Genomic DNA, 15,939 nt, shown 5'->3' with positions numbered 1-15,939 from the left:
GAGAAAGAGAAAACAAATCTAATACACACACATTTTCACTTTGGAATATATTTACTTTTACTTTTTATTTGACCGAGACTGCTGAAACTTAATATGAGCCTCAGTTAACTTTTTGAATACATTGCACAAAATGAGGACTGACTACTGACTGCATTTACAGGAAAACGTGTGATCCAAAAGCAAGTATCACTCCGCCCTCTGTTTCAGCCTGACTCTGGAGGACATTATTTACACCCTTGATGTGCTCAAGGTCGTGTACCCACTTAAAATGGGGTGCGCTAACACGTTTCTCCAAGCAGCTAAAGTTAAGACTTTAAAAAAGGGCGTAAATAATGTCTTCTCAAATCAACTTGGGATCTCTGTGCTTCCTGAGACTTCCATTAAACCGGACAAGCTGTCGGGAGCTCTGATGTTTTATTTCCCCGTTTTTAGAAACAAGTCCCCATCTACTTCAGTTGTTTAGGAGAATGCCGCCACGCTGTTTTGCTGTGAAGCTCCAGAAATGTTTCGTTGACCGCAAAACATTATCTGACCTTCCATCAGCATGAGGGTGAGTGGATAATGAGTGACTTTTCAGTTTTGGTTGAACTTATCCTTTAAGACAGATTTTTTTAAAAAAAATGTGTGCCTATCCTTTATGAAAAAAAGGGTACCTTTTGGTGCAAAATAATGATTACAGCATTATGCACAGCACAGAGAGAGAATAACAAGAGTAAAGTTCAAACATAACTTTCTCATTAGCTTCCATTTGTCTTGGGTCTGACGCTTGCTGACTCTTGGGTCAGTGCCAGACTTGCTTGGCACGAATAGAGCCGGCCCAACAGTGTTTGTCTGTGTAGTCATTCCGAAAGTGAAAGTAAGTGGATGGCCAGACCTCAGCACAACGACTATTCCTCCGTCGAGACACGGTGTGCCTGCCTTGCTGAGGAGCGTGTAGGTAAGTGTTTACATTATTATTGTTGTATTTACGGTGAGGTGTGTCACATTGTTAGTGAGGCGTGGATGTCGATAACATATGGAGCGTGTATACAAAATAATGTGGTGCGGTAGACTAGGTAGCCGACGTTAAACAGCTACAGGTAAGTTAATCCACACATGTTCATGATTTAATGAATGTACTTTTCGAGCATTGTGTTTTTTTATGTTATATTTCTGATAATAGAAGTTGTCTGTGTTGTTAACAAACGGGGAAGTGACTCGACTATCGGTCACAGTGTCGCGTTCAAGTGCTCTACAGCTTTACCTTGACGCTGCCTATTATACACTTGTATTTTCCCCCCTCGTCTCACTTAATAGCCCTTAAGGAAATACTAGGTTAAGGTACGAGTATAGATAACATAGACGTTGAACATGTGTTCACACACAGCACAACCTTCACAAAAGTGGAATTAACACGACCAGGTGGAGGAAAATGCGTCATAATGTAGTGTAGTAGGGTACATAAGAGCCTGGCACTGAAAACAGGCAGGAGAGGAGGCACGCTTTAACAGCAGGGAGTTGTTTGTATTGTGATTCCCCAAATTAGTATGTAAGTGAAAGTGAGTTAAGTGGACCACTTGAGGCATTTTGGAAAGCGTGTACGCCCTGAGATAACAACCACAGATGATGTGTGCTGATATTCTACAGTGGCAAGCTTGTTCTCTGTCGCAAGGAGGCTCCTGTGCAGCACAGCACATCATTTGTGGTCTATATAAAGTTTTGCCATAACTATTCAGTGAATCTGTTTTCAGGGGGGAACAATTCAGATGGCATATGTTAAGCGCCTGATTTATGGAGGGTGAGCCCAGCCCTTATGCAAAATATGTTGGTTCCCTTCAGAGCCTGACCGATATATCGGTTGGCCAATATTATCGGCAGATATTGGCTTATCACTGATATATCTTTATCAGTCTGTTTGTTATTTGATATTTTTTTATTTTCTTTAATGCGGAAAAAGATGTTTTGGGTCATTTATATTCTTGAATTCCTTGTGAAGATTTTTTTTTATTTATGAAAAATATAAAATATCCCGCCTCCATTACATACCTTTGTCAAGTGTTAGATTGACATTTGAGGGATGATAGCAAAATATATGTACAGTATGTATATAGGCTGATATATCGATATCAAAAAATCAAGTATTGGTCGGGCTCTCTGATGCGGGGGTTGGATGGCTGCGACAGTGTTTTCTCTGTAACTTTTGTGGCAGGGAGTCACTTTCGGTATTTATTCCACGTCTATCACTGTTGGTCTCGTGGTGCAGCACTTACATTGTTAATGTCTGGTTACTTGATCATGATTAAAGGGCTGCGTACACTTACTGACATATTCTTCTTTTCTGACTTAAAACACTGAAATGTCCTCAGCAGGGTGAGGGTTTGCTTCCTTGTACACAGAGTGAGAATGACTGAAAAAACACAAGAGGCTGTCTTTACTTTGGTGCCATAGTTCCTTCCCTTTCAAAAAGTGGCTGAGGTTATCAACTAGATTTTCAATTTAAGGGATTTTTGTCAAGAATGTTTGAAGTGTCGGGACTAAGAACTGTATCGTGTTACTGGCTTGTATCAAACCGACAAGCTGTCATACACCTGTCTCTCCACTCTCAAAAAAAATGTGTTAAGCGCCAAACAAAGGATTAGATAGATAATGGATTTGTGAACTATAAAATGCCACTGCTGCTGGGACCAAAGTATCATCTTTGCACTCCTTGATCTTGCAGATAATCAGCTTCAACAACTGTCGTGGCACAAAAACTGTGAGATCCTTCACACACTGGTGTTATCCAAACAGGAAGTGAACAGACAGGCCAGGCCACCAGAGTCATTTTAAGAGACAGGAATTTTGATAGAGTACATCCTGTGTGACCACTGAGTTTAAAACAATATTACTGGAGAAAAACCATAACCGTGTGACCTGTCCTGCATTGCGGTGTGTATCCATAATTCCAGAGTTGGATTGACTTATAGTCCTAGTTAGCTGTTTAGCAAGATTTGGCGTGTAATGTTCAGTGTGTTGCAATCGGAAGATAAATTCATGGATTACCCTAAATCCTTGCGTGGTACTTTGGGGAGTACAGATGTTTCACCACTGTGTCCAACAGTTTCAGACAGGCATCCGCCACCACACAGCTGCAGTGACCTAATTGTTGTATTGGGAATGCATGTTTATTGTGCTCGAATTCTTTCACTATTTGAATGACTGTCCACACTGTGGGTGTACTTCTTATTTGTCCAGTTTAGTAATGTAAGAATTTCTTGTGACTTGTGTCCTCAAACACAAGTCGCTTATTCATTCAAGTCGCTTAGGGAAGATGGGGACTGTCCTTGCCCTTTTGTGTTGGCGTAATAGTGACCATTTCCAAATGGCAAATTAAAGCTTGTTGAACCATGTGGCTGAAATGATAATAGTCAATTAAGGACATAACAAGATGCTGCTGTGACTGTGCTGTGCTATGTCATGAACCAAATCAAGGTTCAGGCAGGAGATGAGACATGTGAGTAGCCAAAAAACAAAAAAAATAAACACAACCAAACCAAGATTTCATAAATATTCTTAACAGGGAAGAATAAGCCAACGAGAAGTAATAACAGAGCACAGGGGTCATCGCAGACAACCCCAGCTCTTTGAAGCGTAAAGGAAATTAGCTCATATTTGGCACATCCTTAACTCTTCATGTATGATTAAAAAAAAACTCCCAAGTTGACTTTCTCTTTCAGTATGACTCCTTATCTGTTTGATTAAAACACTTTAAACGTTAGTGGACAGCTGGTCAAACAGGTTTCTGAAGTAGTTCCGGCCCTATGTTAGACCACCACTTACAATATAACACTTGCGTATATTTAGACTAATCAGAAACCATTTTATATGTCAAATAGATTAATGCATGCATTTTTATTTTTATTTTATATTTTTATTTTGTGTATTGTGCAGCTTCCTGGCCTGAGTCTGCAGTCACCAACTTTCTTAAGATAATATTTGACCAATGAATAAACATTGTAGACAAGACGCCGATAAGATCTCACAATTGCCACATTTCTCAAGAAATAAAATACAATAAGTTTCGATAACTTTATGCAATTCAGTGCAAAGGTGATCATTGACATGATACAATCTCTCATGGTTTCTGGCTCAGTCACTCTTAATAAATCTAAATATAATGCAAATGTCTTTTCAGAAAATATCCTTCATGCAAAGATGGCTTTTTATATTCAAGTGATTAATATGTGGAATATTTGGAACTCAACCACAGAGGTGAGATTGTGGATCATAGCTGGGAGACCAGAATCATTTCGAATACAAGTTGAACACAAGTTGCAAAAGTGTTCAGATGTCTCCACTTAGGATCTACTTTAGTGTCTGTTTTGTATTTTGTGTGTGTGTGTGTGTGTGTGTGTGTGTGCATGCAATTGTAATATAAATTCACTGGAGAAGAGATGTGTCTTGTGAAAACAAAACAAACTTGTCCAGCTTTGGCCAATTTAGGAGAACTGAACTGGGGAACTAAGGACCATGGAAACTTACAAGAAAAAAAATAATGTTTCTACAAAATGGCAGATTCTCAAAAACAACAAATTACAATCGTGGGAACTGTGTGGTAGCAAAAAGAAAGAAAGAAAGAAAAGGACTGACACTGCGCCAAATGCCAGGACACAGACCATTAAACAAAAGACAAAACAAAGCTGTATTAGTGTATAACCGAGCAGTTGATGGTTTTATCACTCTCACCGTGCAGCTTCACAGCCATAGTCCTTCTTTTTTCTCTGCTTTGTGTCTGCCAAATGAGCGTAACTGCCCCTCCCAAAAGCACATGTGCATGCAAGGTATCTATCAATGCTGTTTTCACCTGGTAGGCAAAATCAAGTCAAGTTGCAAATTAGTGCAAAAGTGAAAGCAGAGACCTAGAGATCAGATTATGAGATTCTTTTCAATTGCTGGAGGGTATAAGGAAACAAAAGGACATCACGAGGGTTCAGTGGTCACCAGAGCAAAGCCACAAATGAACTCTCAATTGTATTATTTAGCAGACTAATGAATGACAAGAACAGACTACTGTTAGTGCATGCTTAAAAAGAACACAATCTGTCCTTGGTGACACAACTGGAACCATCTTACTGAAATTATTTATATCAGGTATAATATCAGGTTGAATATTGGGTTCTCTGCCATGCTAGATCTAATGTGCAGCTACTCTAAGAGCTTTTTGTGTTTTGGTAGAAGTAATTTCCCCTTGGTTTAGATTAGAACAGGCATTTTGAGATGGGTTAATGAGCTTTTGCAAAGCCTTTGGTCTTTGTTGATTCACTATTTGTGTCACTGGATGTGTTCCAATGCAAGTAAGTGCTTTCAAACAAACTAGCCAGGAAACCATTTTTAGCCCTGGTGGTCTCGTCTCAGTTGACTTGTGATCAGTTTAGTCCCCCTCACGTCACAATCTTGTATGATGTTAGTGGAGGCTGTGTTTGTTTCAGGTGGAAACTTTGCAATGCAAAGCACATTTCTGCACCAATGATGTGACATTTTTCTTATGTTCGTTCCTCTCCTCTGCTAGTTTAATACTTTGCTGACTTGTCACAACAGGAAGTGTTATCACTGGCAAGCTAGCGGTTAATGTTTCTGCTAAGATTGTCTATATTTGGTGAAGTCTGCTGCTTGCCTGCTCAGACCAGGTTAACAGAGCGTGACTCACAGTGTACCTGCCTTCTGCTGTTGTCACTTTCTTTTCTGGGAGCAAACAAACCTCCCCAAAGTCACATAAACTCTTTTCACCCACATTATGCTTCTTTGTTTCACGTCATTATACTTACCAGTATAATGGTATAACAACTGTCGAGACAATTGTGATTCTTACCAGCATCTGTCATCCACAGCAGATGGAGGCGTCCCCTGCTGACTGGTGACTCCACATACAGTCATCTGAGGTCAGCATTATTGGTTCCATCTGCTCATTTTTTTTGCATGATGCACATAGTAAAACCCCGATTACGCACATCAGATCCACCGCGAACTGAGTTAAGTTTGTGCAACTAGAACTATGTCGCAAAACATAATAAATGAGCAGTGCAGTTTTAGTTTCTTTTAAGACAGAGAGTGCTGTCTTCTAAAAGTGAATTTTATTGGCCATTAATTTCATCAGCCCCTAATTCACTGAACTGTAATGCATAATTGTAATCCCACCATATAAACAAGTGAGACCCAGGTGATGCTGAGCACCTCTGGCCAAAAAAAAAACAATAGTACCATTGTGCACCTGACTTTCCTTTGCACCCCCGATCCGCAGAAATAACCCTCCATGGGTGTATGTGTTTGTTACATTTTAACTTATGTCATCATTAAAAATTGTCATTTCAGGTAAATGAACATGGCCTCCATTGGTATCTTCATTTTCACTGTCATCTACATCACTGCAGGAAATGCAAATACTGGTAAGTTCTGCCTCATCTGAGAGTATGAAGTATGACATTCTGCCTGCTACTGATGTAACGACCCATCCCTTTTCAAAAAACAAATTTTTCTTCTACAGGCTTTGTAAATGTGCAATGCAAGACTGAAAACGTGGGACAGTATGGCCAGCTGTCACTGCTGGAGTGTACCGTCAAAACTTCTCAAGAGGCAACAGACTTAGAAATCCGGACAGTCAGTTGGAAGAAAGAGGGAGTTGACGAGCCCTTACTGGTTTTTCACCAAGGGGAACTAACTAAAAAACAGCCAGGCTACTCGTTTGCTGAACCATCCTGGAACAGCAGGAACATGAATGTATCCCTGCACATCACCAACACTGCTGTGGAGGCTCAGGGAGTTTATACATGTACGGTGGTGACAGACAGAGGTTTTACAACCAGCGAGACCAGCCTTAAAGTCACAGGTGAGAGCCTTCAGCCATGTTTGACCACTGAAACATTCTGACAACTATGTGGCACAGAGAGATGGCCATCTTTAGTCTTCAAAGCGAATCCCTACAATTCACCTCAAAGCTAAACCACAATTAAAGTCTTCCCTGTTTCTGTTAACATATTATATGTTCTAGTGACACACAGAAAGATTTAATTGTGGCTTTGATGGAATGAAGATTGTTTAGAGATCAGGGGACTTTCCTCCACTAGCAGATTGGTATTTTCTATGAAACAGATTCAGCTGTCTCTCTCTGTTGGACGCTTTCTGTTTCATTGTGACAAATAATCAAAATCAAAAATACCTTCTGTAGTCAGTTTCTTCATTATTTGCATTTCCTTTTACACATTGTACTCCAAAGAACGAGTCAAATATTGTAGTCAGTAATAATTTTGCAATACTTTATTGGTGTCATTTAATTGACGTTGTGGTGCAATGTTCAGCTTTATGATCATGTGTGCTTTGTCTTCACAGCCAAATACAGCAAACCAACTATAATCTCTGAACCTGAGAAGATAACTCAAAGTACAGGTGGTACCCTGGTCTGTAACTCTGTTGGTGGCTACCCGAAAGGTCAGATTCGCTGGTTTGGTGAGCTGAACGAGGAATGGACGAAGAGCGCTGAAATGGAGGTGAAGCAGACAAAAAGTGGTCTGTTTGACCTCTTGAGCAGGCTGACTCTGTTGCAAGGATCCACTTACTCCAAGTATAAATGTGCAGTGTTCAACACCAGTGGAGGCAAAGAAGATGAGGCCATGTTTGAAGTACCAGAGGGACGAGACGCATCAGGCCGTTTAGGTATATGTTCTTTAATGCCTTTTGGCTCAATCCTGCATCACACAATGAAATGTCATACAGCCATTTCCACCACAGTTACACATGAGCTCATCCTTCCCCCTGAAATCTGAAGCAACACGGATGTCACTACGGTTACATTAACATAAACCTTCATTTAAGATTGCTTAAGTAAGACTTAAACCACATGCCAACTGTAGTGCTTTTTCTGTTGTTGTTGTTGTTGGCTTTGGAGGTTAAAGAGGTATGAATTTTCCAATGAGTGAAAACTAAGGTAGAAATGGAAACAAGTAGAGAAATGGAAAAAGAAAGAGAAAGCCCTCAGAGCCTGTAGCTTAATATCCATTATTTCTACCATTTAGTGCAATGACTCCTTGTTTTTACCGCTTCCACCTCTTTGCCAGTGCTATTTGCAACTTTTAATCAGATATATTCTTAATTAAAAGTGCTCTTTTGGTTATGTTAATACACAGTCCTGAGACTTCATGTTTCCCTTTTTGAATGATGAACACAGACTACCACTTCCTGGTGGTATGGAGAGGAATTTCCTCTCACACAGGCGCAGAACATAGGAGCTAGCTGGCCGACGGCTGTAGTCTTCGTGGTGTGTTTTAGCTTTTTGGCAGAGACACAGGCAACAGTCAGCCTTCATCGGCACTAGTTCTTTGAAGTCAGTTTGGTGTATCTGAGCCATAAAGTCTTCAGGAGCCTGTTGGTCTTCAAAAGAAAAAAAAAAACTTGACAGGTTAGACTGACCTTGAACATTGAACCACAAAAAAAGCAGGAGCTCCATATAAATACATTCCAGAAAAGATGGAAGTTTTGGTCCCCTGCATCACTACATTGTGTGTTTGTTTTATCTGAAGCCAGCCATTTCCTGTGCTGTAGTTGTTTTGATACACAAGTTGATGAATAGTCAGGCTGCATCATGTCTCTAAAGCTGATGTGACTTCAAAACTTCAAAACAATGCTCCGCACAAAGACAGAAAACTATGCATGACGGTCAACGTCTGAGCTGCGTTGTGGAAAATACAGATTCACTATTAAATCACAATATTAAAGCGTCAACAAGTTCCCATTAGGCCCTCTAGCTGAGCTGTTATCTGCGTTCTCACAGCTGCCACATACAGTTACAGGTCAATCATTATCAGCTGATCTTTATCTGTCGTTGCCTGCCTGCCACCTTGTTTACTTTCTCTACAAGGCTGGCGTTTTCACTCAGGGCTGATGTTCAAATGCAGACCCCAGCAGGAGTAAAAGAGAAAGTGAATGTAGGCAGCTAACAGTATTACAGGGGGAATTTCCACAAAGTGCTTACATACCTCATTTTAACACACACTTCTTTCCTCTTTTTGTTCATGACTTGAAGGATTAGAACATTAAAGCTTTGTTATTCATTTATTCAGGTGGGGAACCAGGAAAGCCGTCTGCCCCAGTCTCCACAATAGTTGCTCCTGTGGTGGTCATCGGATCGCTGATCGTAGGATTGCTGGTGGTGATGGTGATCCTTCACAAAAGGCGATCTCGACGTGAGTATCCACACAGGGCCTCGTTTGGCTTTTGGTCTAAATATATTCATTTGTGAGTATGAACATAACAGGTGTAAAAAGGTACAAGACAAAATGTTGAACTGTAGCACTGAACTCTTTGTTCTTTATTTGGCTGGAATGCTCTCTTTTAATGAAAATGTTGCTTTTAATGACCTCTAGCTCTGTACGTATGGAGTTAAATGAACTTAATGTAAGTCGCTTTGAACAAAAACATTTTCCAATGTAGTGTATGTAATGAAACATTATGAAAAAATCAGACCAGTAGCCGGCACTTATATGAACATCCAAAGAAGAGGCACGTGACTATTGTTTTAAGACAGACTCTAAAAACTGTGATGCTAACCCTTTTACTGTAATAAACAACAGTGAGTAGCATTACTGACAAAGTATGCAATTACAGCAGTACTTCTACTACTATGATATTTGGTAGTCTATCAACAATAAAGCGTTACAAGGAAATAAGCAGACAATAGGCGAAGATTAGCTGCAGGTGGAAAAACCTGAATAACACCTGCAAGACCAGTTATTCATGATGGGAAAGTACGCTCTCGTTTATTGTTAGGTAGGATTAGTGTAGCCTTAATTAGCTTCAAACAGTAGAGCGGAAACTTTTCCCTTCAGCGGTGTGAAAAATGTCCCACACAAATTTGTGAAGTAAGCAGACTTAGATGTTTGCAGTGAGTGTGTCACAACAAGACTTTTTCATTCATTCGTCATTTTCTTTACAGAGGCCCGGAGGCACTCTACAATACCCCTTATGGGTACGTCCGTCTTTGGACATCCAATACTGCTGCTTTTGTTCTTTTCTAACTGGGACGATGGGTTAACATTTAGTGACAGTGACCTTAAATTTCAGCATCGACAGTACTAAACAAAACCTGAACTGAAAAAAGGAAACACTGGCATTGAAACACGTATTGACACCTGAAAATGTTCCCCTGGAAAATGAAGAAGACGTATAATGTTTTGCATTTTAATGTGTTTTAATGACGGATTCTAATGTCAAAACACTGTCATTAAAAAAAGGTAGACATATGAAAAAAATCAGATGACTGTGACTTGAAAAACACCAAAATACAAATATATCAAAATGTAATTGAGTTTTAATGTCTGAGATTTATTTTTCAGTGGAACTTCCCACTACAAATGTTTCATTGCCAATATGTACTTATTTCAGTTCAGGTTTAATTTTCAATTGTCAACATTTAAAGACACTGTTTCTGCTCCATAGACTTTTGAGGTGAAAATAAGGGTTTTATCTAATGATTTTTCTATTTCTACAGAGCTGATTTATTTTTGCTTGATTTTTTAAAATGTTTTACTCTCTTTTACTGATTAATAGTTGAATGTATCTGCAGTGGCCTCCTAGACGGCATTTTTTCAGCCAGCATGACACCAAACTAACTCACCACAGACAGTCTGATTGCATTCCAAGCCTGTTCGAGCATGCACTCCTCCCACCGTGTTTTGAACTTTGGAGTACATGTTGATCCCTGACCAAAAACTTCTGCAATATCCCTGCACTACCTTGGCATCACTTTATTAACATAAAATAATAAACTGTTCCCTGGGGTTTCCTCTGACTTTAAAGATGTCCTGGGAAGTACAGTCATATGTACTACACAGGACATAGGTTGTATATTTTCCATGACTTGTGGAAAACTGGGCTTGGTTTCTAATCATCAGTCTTTGAATCATAATATAATCTGATTCATGTGTCAGAAACTTATCATAGGGGATCTTCCTATGCTTGCAGGTCATTAACTTGCTTAGTTTGGTGATGGTTTTACACCCACGGACTGTAACCCACAATAAAATCTTGAATTTGTTCCAGGTGACCGTCGGGAAGTCCGTACATTTGAGTCAGAGGCCGAGGAAGGTAAGCCTGAAATACAGCATTGTTACTCACTGTGTCCAACTAATAAAACTTGTTTTACTACTGTTTCTAAGATGAAGTGTATGAGGATTAACTCAGACTTTGGTATTAAACCTTTTGCAGGAGGTCATCAGGAGATGGATAAAGAATACCAAGACACCCTGGCCTGAGGTGATTTTAATGTTTCCAGTAAATAGTTGAGAAGATTAGTTTCACTTCAATATATTTGTGTGTGTTGGCAGTCTACAAGATAATATCCGGTGACTAAAAACTCTCTCACTGTCTCTCTGCAGGAGGCACAGCATGTCACAGGAATATGCAAACTTAGTGGAAACCTGATATCACAACTTCCTTGTTTGCTAAGTGTTGGTCTGTCGCGGCACTTTTCCTACTGCAAAGAACTGTGTGTATAACCAGAAATAACTTGTATTACTGTGATTTACCAGAGGAAATGTAAGCGCTTCATTCACCAAAAGGGTCACTTAATCAACACTCTTAGATCTAGTCTGATCTAAAACAAAACCTCAACTGATTTTAAATAAGTGACAGACAGGCAGGACCTGTGATCTTAAAACTCTGATCAACTATATTGTGATCAATTTGTAACGTCCACAACAAACCAACTTGATAGTGATTTTAGGATGGCAGTGAATCTCTAAGATGTGCAGGGAAAATGTTGTTTAATGTTGTCTTTGTTCAGCCCATGCAGTGACTGTAGCCTTTGGCAGCTTGGCAGGAATACCCGTCCTTCTCACTTCCTTTTCTCATATAATGTCAGCATTACAAGGAAAGCGTTGTATCATATTCTTGGGATAGGGGCAGAGACTTAAGAAATGGCAGAGAAATGCTACAGCTAGTTGCTCAGATTTGACAAATTTTTGCATTTTTCACTTCACACATGACTTGGAAGTTTGTTTGATGGTTTTAAAAGACAGCATTATGTTGTCAGCAAATCCCATGAAAAGACTAAAAGCAACCAGACACTTGTCTATCTCAATACTTTTTGACTTTCCTACCCTGTCTGCAGCTGCTGCCTTTCTGCCTCTTTATTTTATTTTTATTGTGGAGGTAGCTATATGTGCACAGCATTTGAGTCCAAGACAAATTTGCTTGCAGGGCCAAGACAGTAAAGTGTATCAATCGCATTGATGGTATGGTATGGTATGGTATGGTATGGTATGGTGTGGTATGGTATGGTATGGTATGGTATGGTATGGTATGGTATGGTATGGTATGGTGTGGTATGGTGTCATACTTGAGACAGGATAGGAAAGTCAGAGATCTGGGCCCATTCATCTTGCTGAAGATGTAAATTGTTTAGAAAACAAGAGTTTAGAAGTACCTGTGGTTTTATTTTATTTTTTTAAGCTTCACAGCACCGCACTCACTTTTAGCAAACATTACTCAAGGAGGAGTAATCATTTGTTGCCCTAGTAATTACCAGTGGCACCAGGTAGGATTGACTCAAACATATGAAGGAAGTAGCAGACAGTTCAGACCAGTAATACTCAATTTATGGTCTGCGAGCCAGATATACAGTTGAGTGGCCTGCTGACCATTTTCAGATTCATAATGAAAATAATTTTATGGATTCATTCATTCAAAGAGTCTGCTGAAGGAAATTCTGCTGTACCCTGGGCACAGACACTCCTGGTTACCAGACATGAGGGCGCTGTAAACCAGATTGCCAGGACTGAACAGAGGGACTTAAATGTTTTGTATAATGATATAAAGTAGCTTCTAAGTAATAAAGAGAAGGCTGATCTTTGTGTGATGGCTGTGCAAAAGTTACAGAGGAAAGGGGGATTATTTTAATCCCATAAATGTGAATTTTACACCAGAGGATTTTCAATATGCTATTCATTCTGTCCCTGATAGGAGCAGTTTATGTTTATGAATCATTGCAAAATGATTTTTTGAAGAAATTTTTTTTTAATGCAGTAAAATAGCATATCTAGAGCCTAGTGTCAGTGTCATTTTAAGGTAATTTGAAATAAAGAATTTCAAAGAAAGATGAGTTATGGACCTTTTAATGTTTATTTTTTCTGCTAAATCTGATAAATATATTAATGTTCATTTATGAACTGGCCTCATTGCCTCCTGTCGTTGAGTTTTGCTGCGTTAGACCATCATCTAGCCATTACATTGATAACAAGAGTATATGCGTCAGAATCCGGTGACACCGAATGATCGATTACATTGCGTGTTTTATTTGCAGCAATTAATCAGAGCAGCATGTCTGGAACAAATCAAAGGTTGGCAGTGCCAGTTTCCTGGGGGAAACCCTGGATGAAGGTCTTTGGCAAAGACAAATAAGCTGCATCAGGCTTTGGACACACAGGCGACACTGTTATGAGATGAATTCATGTTGGTTTTTGTCTTTTAATGGGATTCGTAGAAAACTTTTAAAAAGTAGGGTATCACCAGCCATTTCCTTTAAGGGTCTTTGCTGAGAAGCTTTTCATGGTTTTAGTACATCAATGAAGTCAACTGGTCTAACTTAAAGTCCAGTGTTTCCCTTCACTGTCCTGAGAACATTCCACCCCCGCTTTTTTCATATCCTTTTTCTGACCACCGAGAAAGTTTGCTCGATAGATTCTGGTTGCACTTCCGTGTGTCACATGATGTTCAATTGTCCCTTACTTGCTATTGCAAAATACTAGAACAAATGTTTGTCTTCCTCTAACCGTCTTTGTTGTTTATGTAACTTCTGGCAGCAGTATGCACCTTAAACTCTTATCTTCATCAGCTCAGACGGGTTTTTGGTTTCATTCTTCTTATCTGATACCAGTCCTCAGAAAATGGCTGCCACCATTTTCAGTCTTTTGGGATCCAGATTTCTGACTTTTTTTTCTTTTTGTTAATAGAGCCAGGCATGACAAAATATCCTGTTCTGTACATTAAAACAAAGCAAAACAAAGAGTAAGGTGTGCTCAACACAAACATCTTATCATCCTCAAAAGTATATGATTAATCTTGGCTCTGTAAAGCAAAGTTATCAGGGTTAATCATTGACTTTTCACATGGAGAAAAACAACAGGATATAAGTTTGAAGTGTAGAGTTGATTTCAGAAATGTAAAAACCATGTGAAAGATGCTACTATGAATGCGATTTTATATACATATATATACTGTTTTTGTAAATCTGTGAAAACTTTAATTCTGTGTGTGTGAGTTTATGTTTTTGATGCAGTTTATACATCCGCTCTGAATGAAATGTGCCACAGAATCACAGACAGTACGAACATTTTGATTACTCTGTGTTGTGTTTTTATGATTAACATGCACTGTATACACTGGGATCTGTGACGTTTTTAATTGAATAAAAATACATTCTCATCTGTAAAAAAGGATCTGTTTTGATTTGTTCATTGTTGTTTTTGCTGCACACTCATGTAGATTATATTACACCAGTCAGGTGGCTTGTATTGGGTAATGGTAGTAAACGTCTGGACACGAAAACAACGTCATTCCCTCCTGTTTCAGAGGAAAACAGACATGACAGAATGATTTCCAATGTAAATGTTCAACTTGTGTTAAGATTTATTTGCTGGCCTTAGATGTGACAACTGATACTCCTGTCTATAACACATTACCACCTGTAGACACCTAATTTTGAGATTGTGTGTAAATGCTCATCTTGTTCCTGATCAGCTGACTTGATAACAGAGCAATGTGCCACTCAAGAGCTTATAGTGTTTCTTATTCTGCTGTTAGAATGATTCAATTCATGCTACTTCTTTTTCTTCAATTTCTTTTCCTTGAAAATCGTTTTCTCCGTGCATCAACAGGTGCCGTGCAACATTACTGCTGAATAATGAAGTCTCTGACTCTGGATTAGGGGTCTTATCACTGTAATTGCCATTCATTTTCAGGCTGACCTTGTCAGTTCATGTATATCAGTAGATAAAATATATCAGTTCCAATATCAGATAATGTTGACCCAGATTTAAGATGAGTGTTGGCAGTGCAGATCTTGAAAACCTTGAATGGATAGCAATCCTGCCATCTATTGGACAAATAGCATTACAGCATGTTGTCAGGCCATAACAGCATAGGTTAACTACATGGAAACTAATGTGCTGTTGGGTTGTTTTTATTTGTGTTTAATTAATATTAATAAGTAGGACCTTTTTCATTCCTGAGATAGTCCCATGGAACTCTTCTTTCTCATTTGCTGATTGATTTTTCCTCCTCAGGTCATTAATAACCCATGTGCATGTACATAAATCGAGATGACGCAAAATGTCACTATCCAACATAAGATGTTTTGTGCACAACATGATATCTGTGGTCACGAGGAACATGAAGTTAGACAAATGAAAACTGAATGAGAGTTTAAGTATCCATTTAAAAACAACACCAGCAATTAACAACAAACATTTGCAGTCTAATTTAATCATTCCCACAAGACTTTTTCTGAAACCACCCAGAATCAACAGGTGTCAAGTTTAAAAATCTGTTGTAATAATTTCTGGAGCTAGAAGTAATATTTCTGAAAGAAGACACTCCAGGTTCAGTTTTTATTGTTGGGGTCTTCATGTAAAGGGTTAGGGTTTGATAAGCCCCTGTTCTCTGCATTTAGATGAAAAATGAATTCTGTTTTGATGTTTATACATAGACAAGACCTGGAGAAGCTCTCTTGTACACTGAGAGAAGGACAGTCCACTTTCTGAGTAAGAGTTCCTCATTATGAATCTAATTACAGACTACAGATTTACAGGAGTTGATGTATATAGAAAGAAAGTTCACTTGTGCTTGTCTATGTCCACAGAATCAAGGAGCTGAGTTTCACCTTTAATTTTTCAATCAATGGTTTCATATTGGTTTGAATGGAGCGTTGCATGGATG

General features: G+C 39.0%; 1 protein-coding gene across 3 annotated transcripts; it reads left to right on the top strand.

Annotated features, from left to right (window-relative positions):
- The first annotated feature begins 836 nt into the window (after positions 1-836).
- On the top strand, positions 837-14,439 carry LOC140998694 (butyrophilin subfamily 1 member A1-like). 3 transcript variants are annotated; one of them, XM_073469068.1, is made up of 8 exons: positions 837-937; positions 6,328-6,401; positions 6,500-6,841; positions 7,342-7,665; positions 9,069-9,191; positions 11,047-11,091; positions 11,212-11,259; positions 11,382-14,439. In XM_073469068.1, exons 2-7 carry the CDS (start codon positions 6,332-6,334, stop codon positions 11,256-11,258), a joined length of 951 nt encoding a protein of 316 aa, XP_073325169.1. In that variant the 5' UTR covers positions 837-937; positions 6,328-6,331; the 3' UTR covers position 11,259; positions 11,382-14,439. The 3 variants fall into 3 exon arrangements, with proteins under 3 accessions (XP_073325169.1, XP_073325161.1, XP_073325153.1); XM_073469060.1 differs by having other exon boundaries at positions 917-933; XM_073469052.1 differs by lacking the exon at positions 837-937 and adding an exon at positions 5,850-5,897.
- The last annotated feature ends 1,500 nt before the right edge of the window (positions 14,440-15,939 follow it).

This window comes from Pagrus major, chromosome 1 (assembly GCF_040436345.1).
Source record: "Pagrus major chromosome 1, Pma_NU_1.0".
Lineage (NCBI taxonomy): Eukaryota > Metazoa > Chordata > Actinopteri > Spariformes > Sparidae > Pagrus > Pagrus major.
The sequence above is the reverse complement of the archived record's forward strand: the minus strand, read 5'-3'. Positions and strand labels throughout refer to the sequence as shown.

Coding starts and splice junctions, on each gene's coding strand:
- LOC140998694 (XM_073469068.1), top strand. CDS start 6,332: ATGAACATGGCCTCCATTGGTATCTTCATTTTCACTGTCATCTACATC. Junction 6,402..6,499: donor TGCAGGAAATGCAAATACTG/GTAAGTTCTGCC, acceptor TTTCTTCTACAG/GCTTTGTAAATGTGCAATGC. Junction 11,092..11,211: donor TGAGTCAGAGGCCGAGGAAG/GTAAGCCTGAAA, acceptor AACCTTTTGCAG/GAGGTCATCAGGAGATGGAT.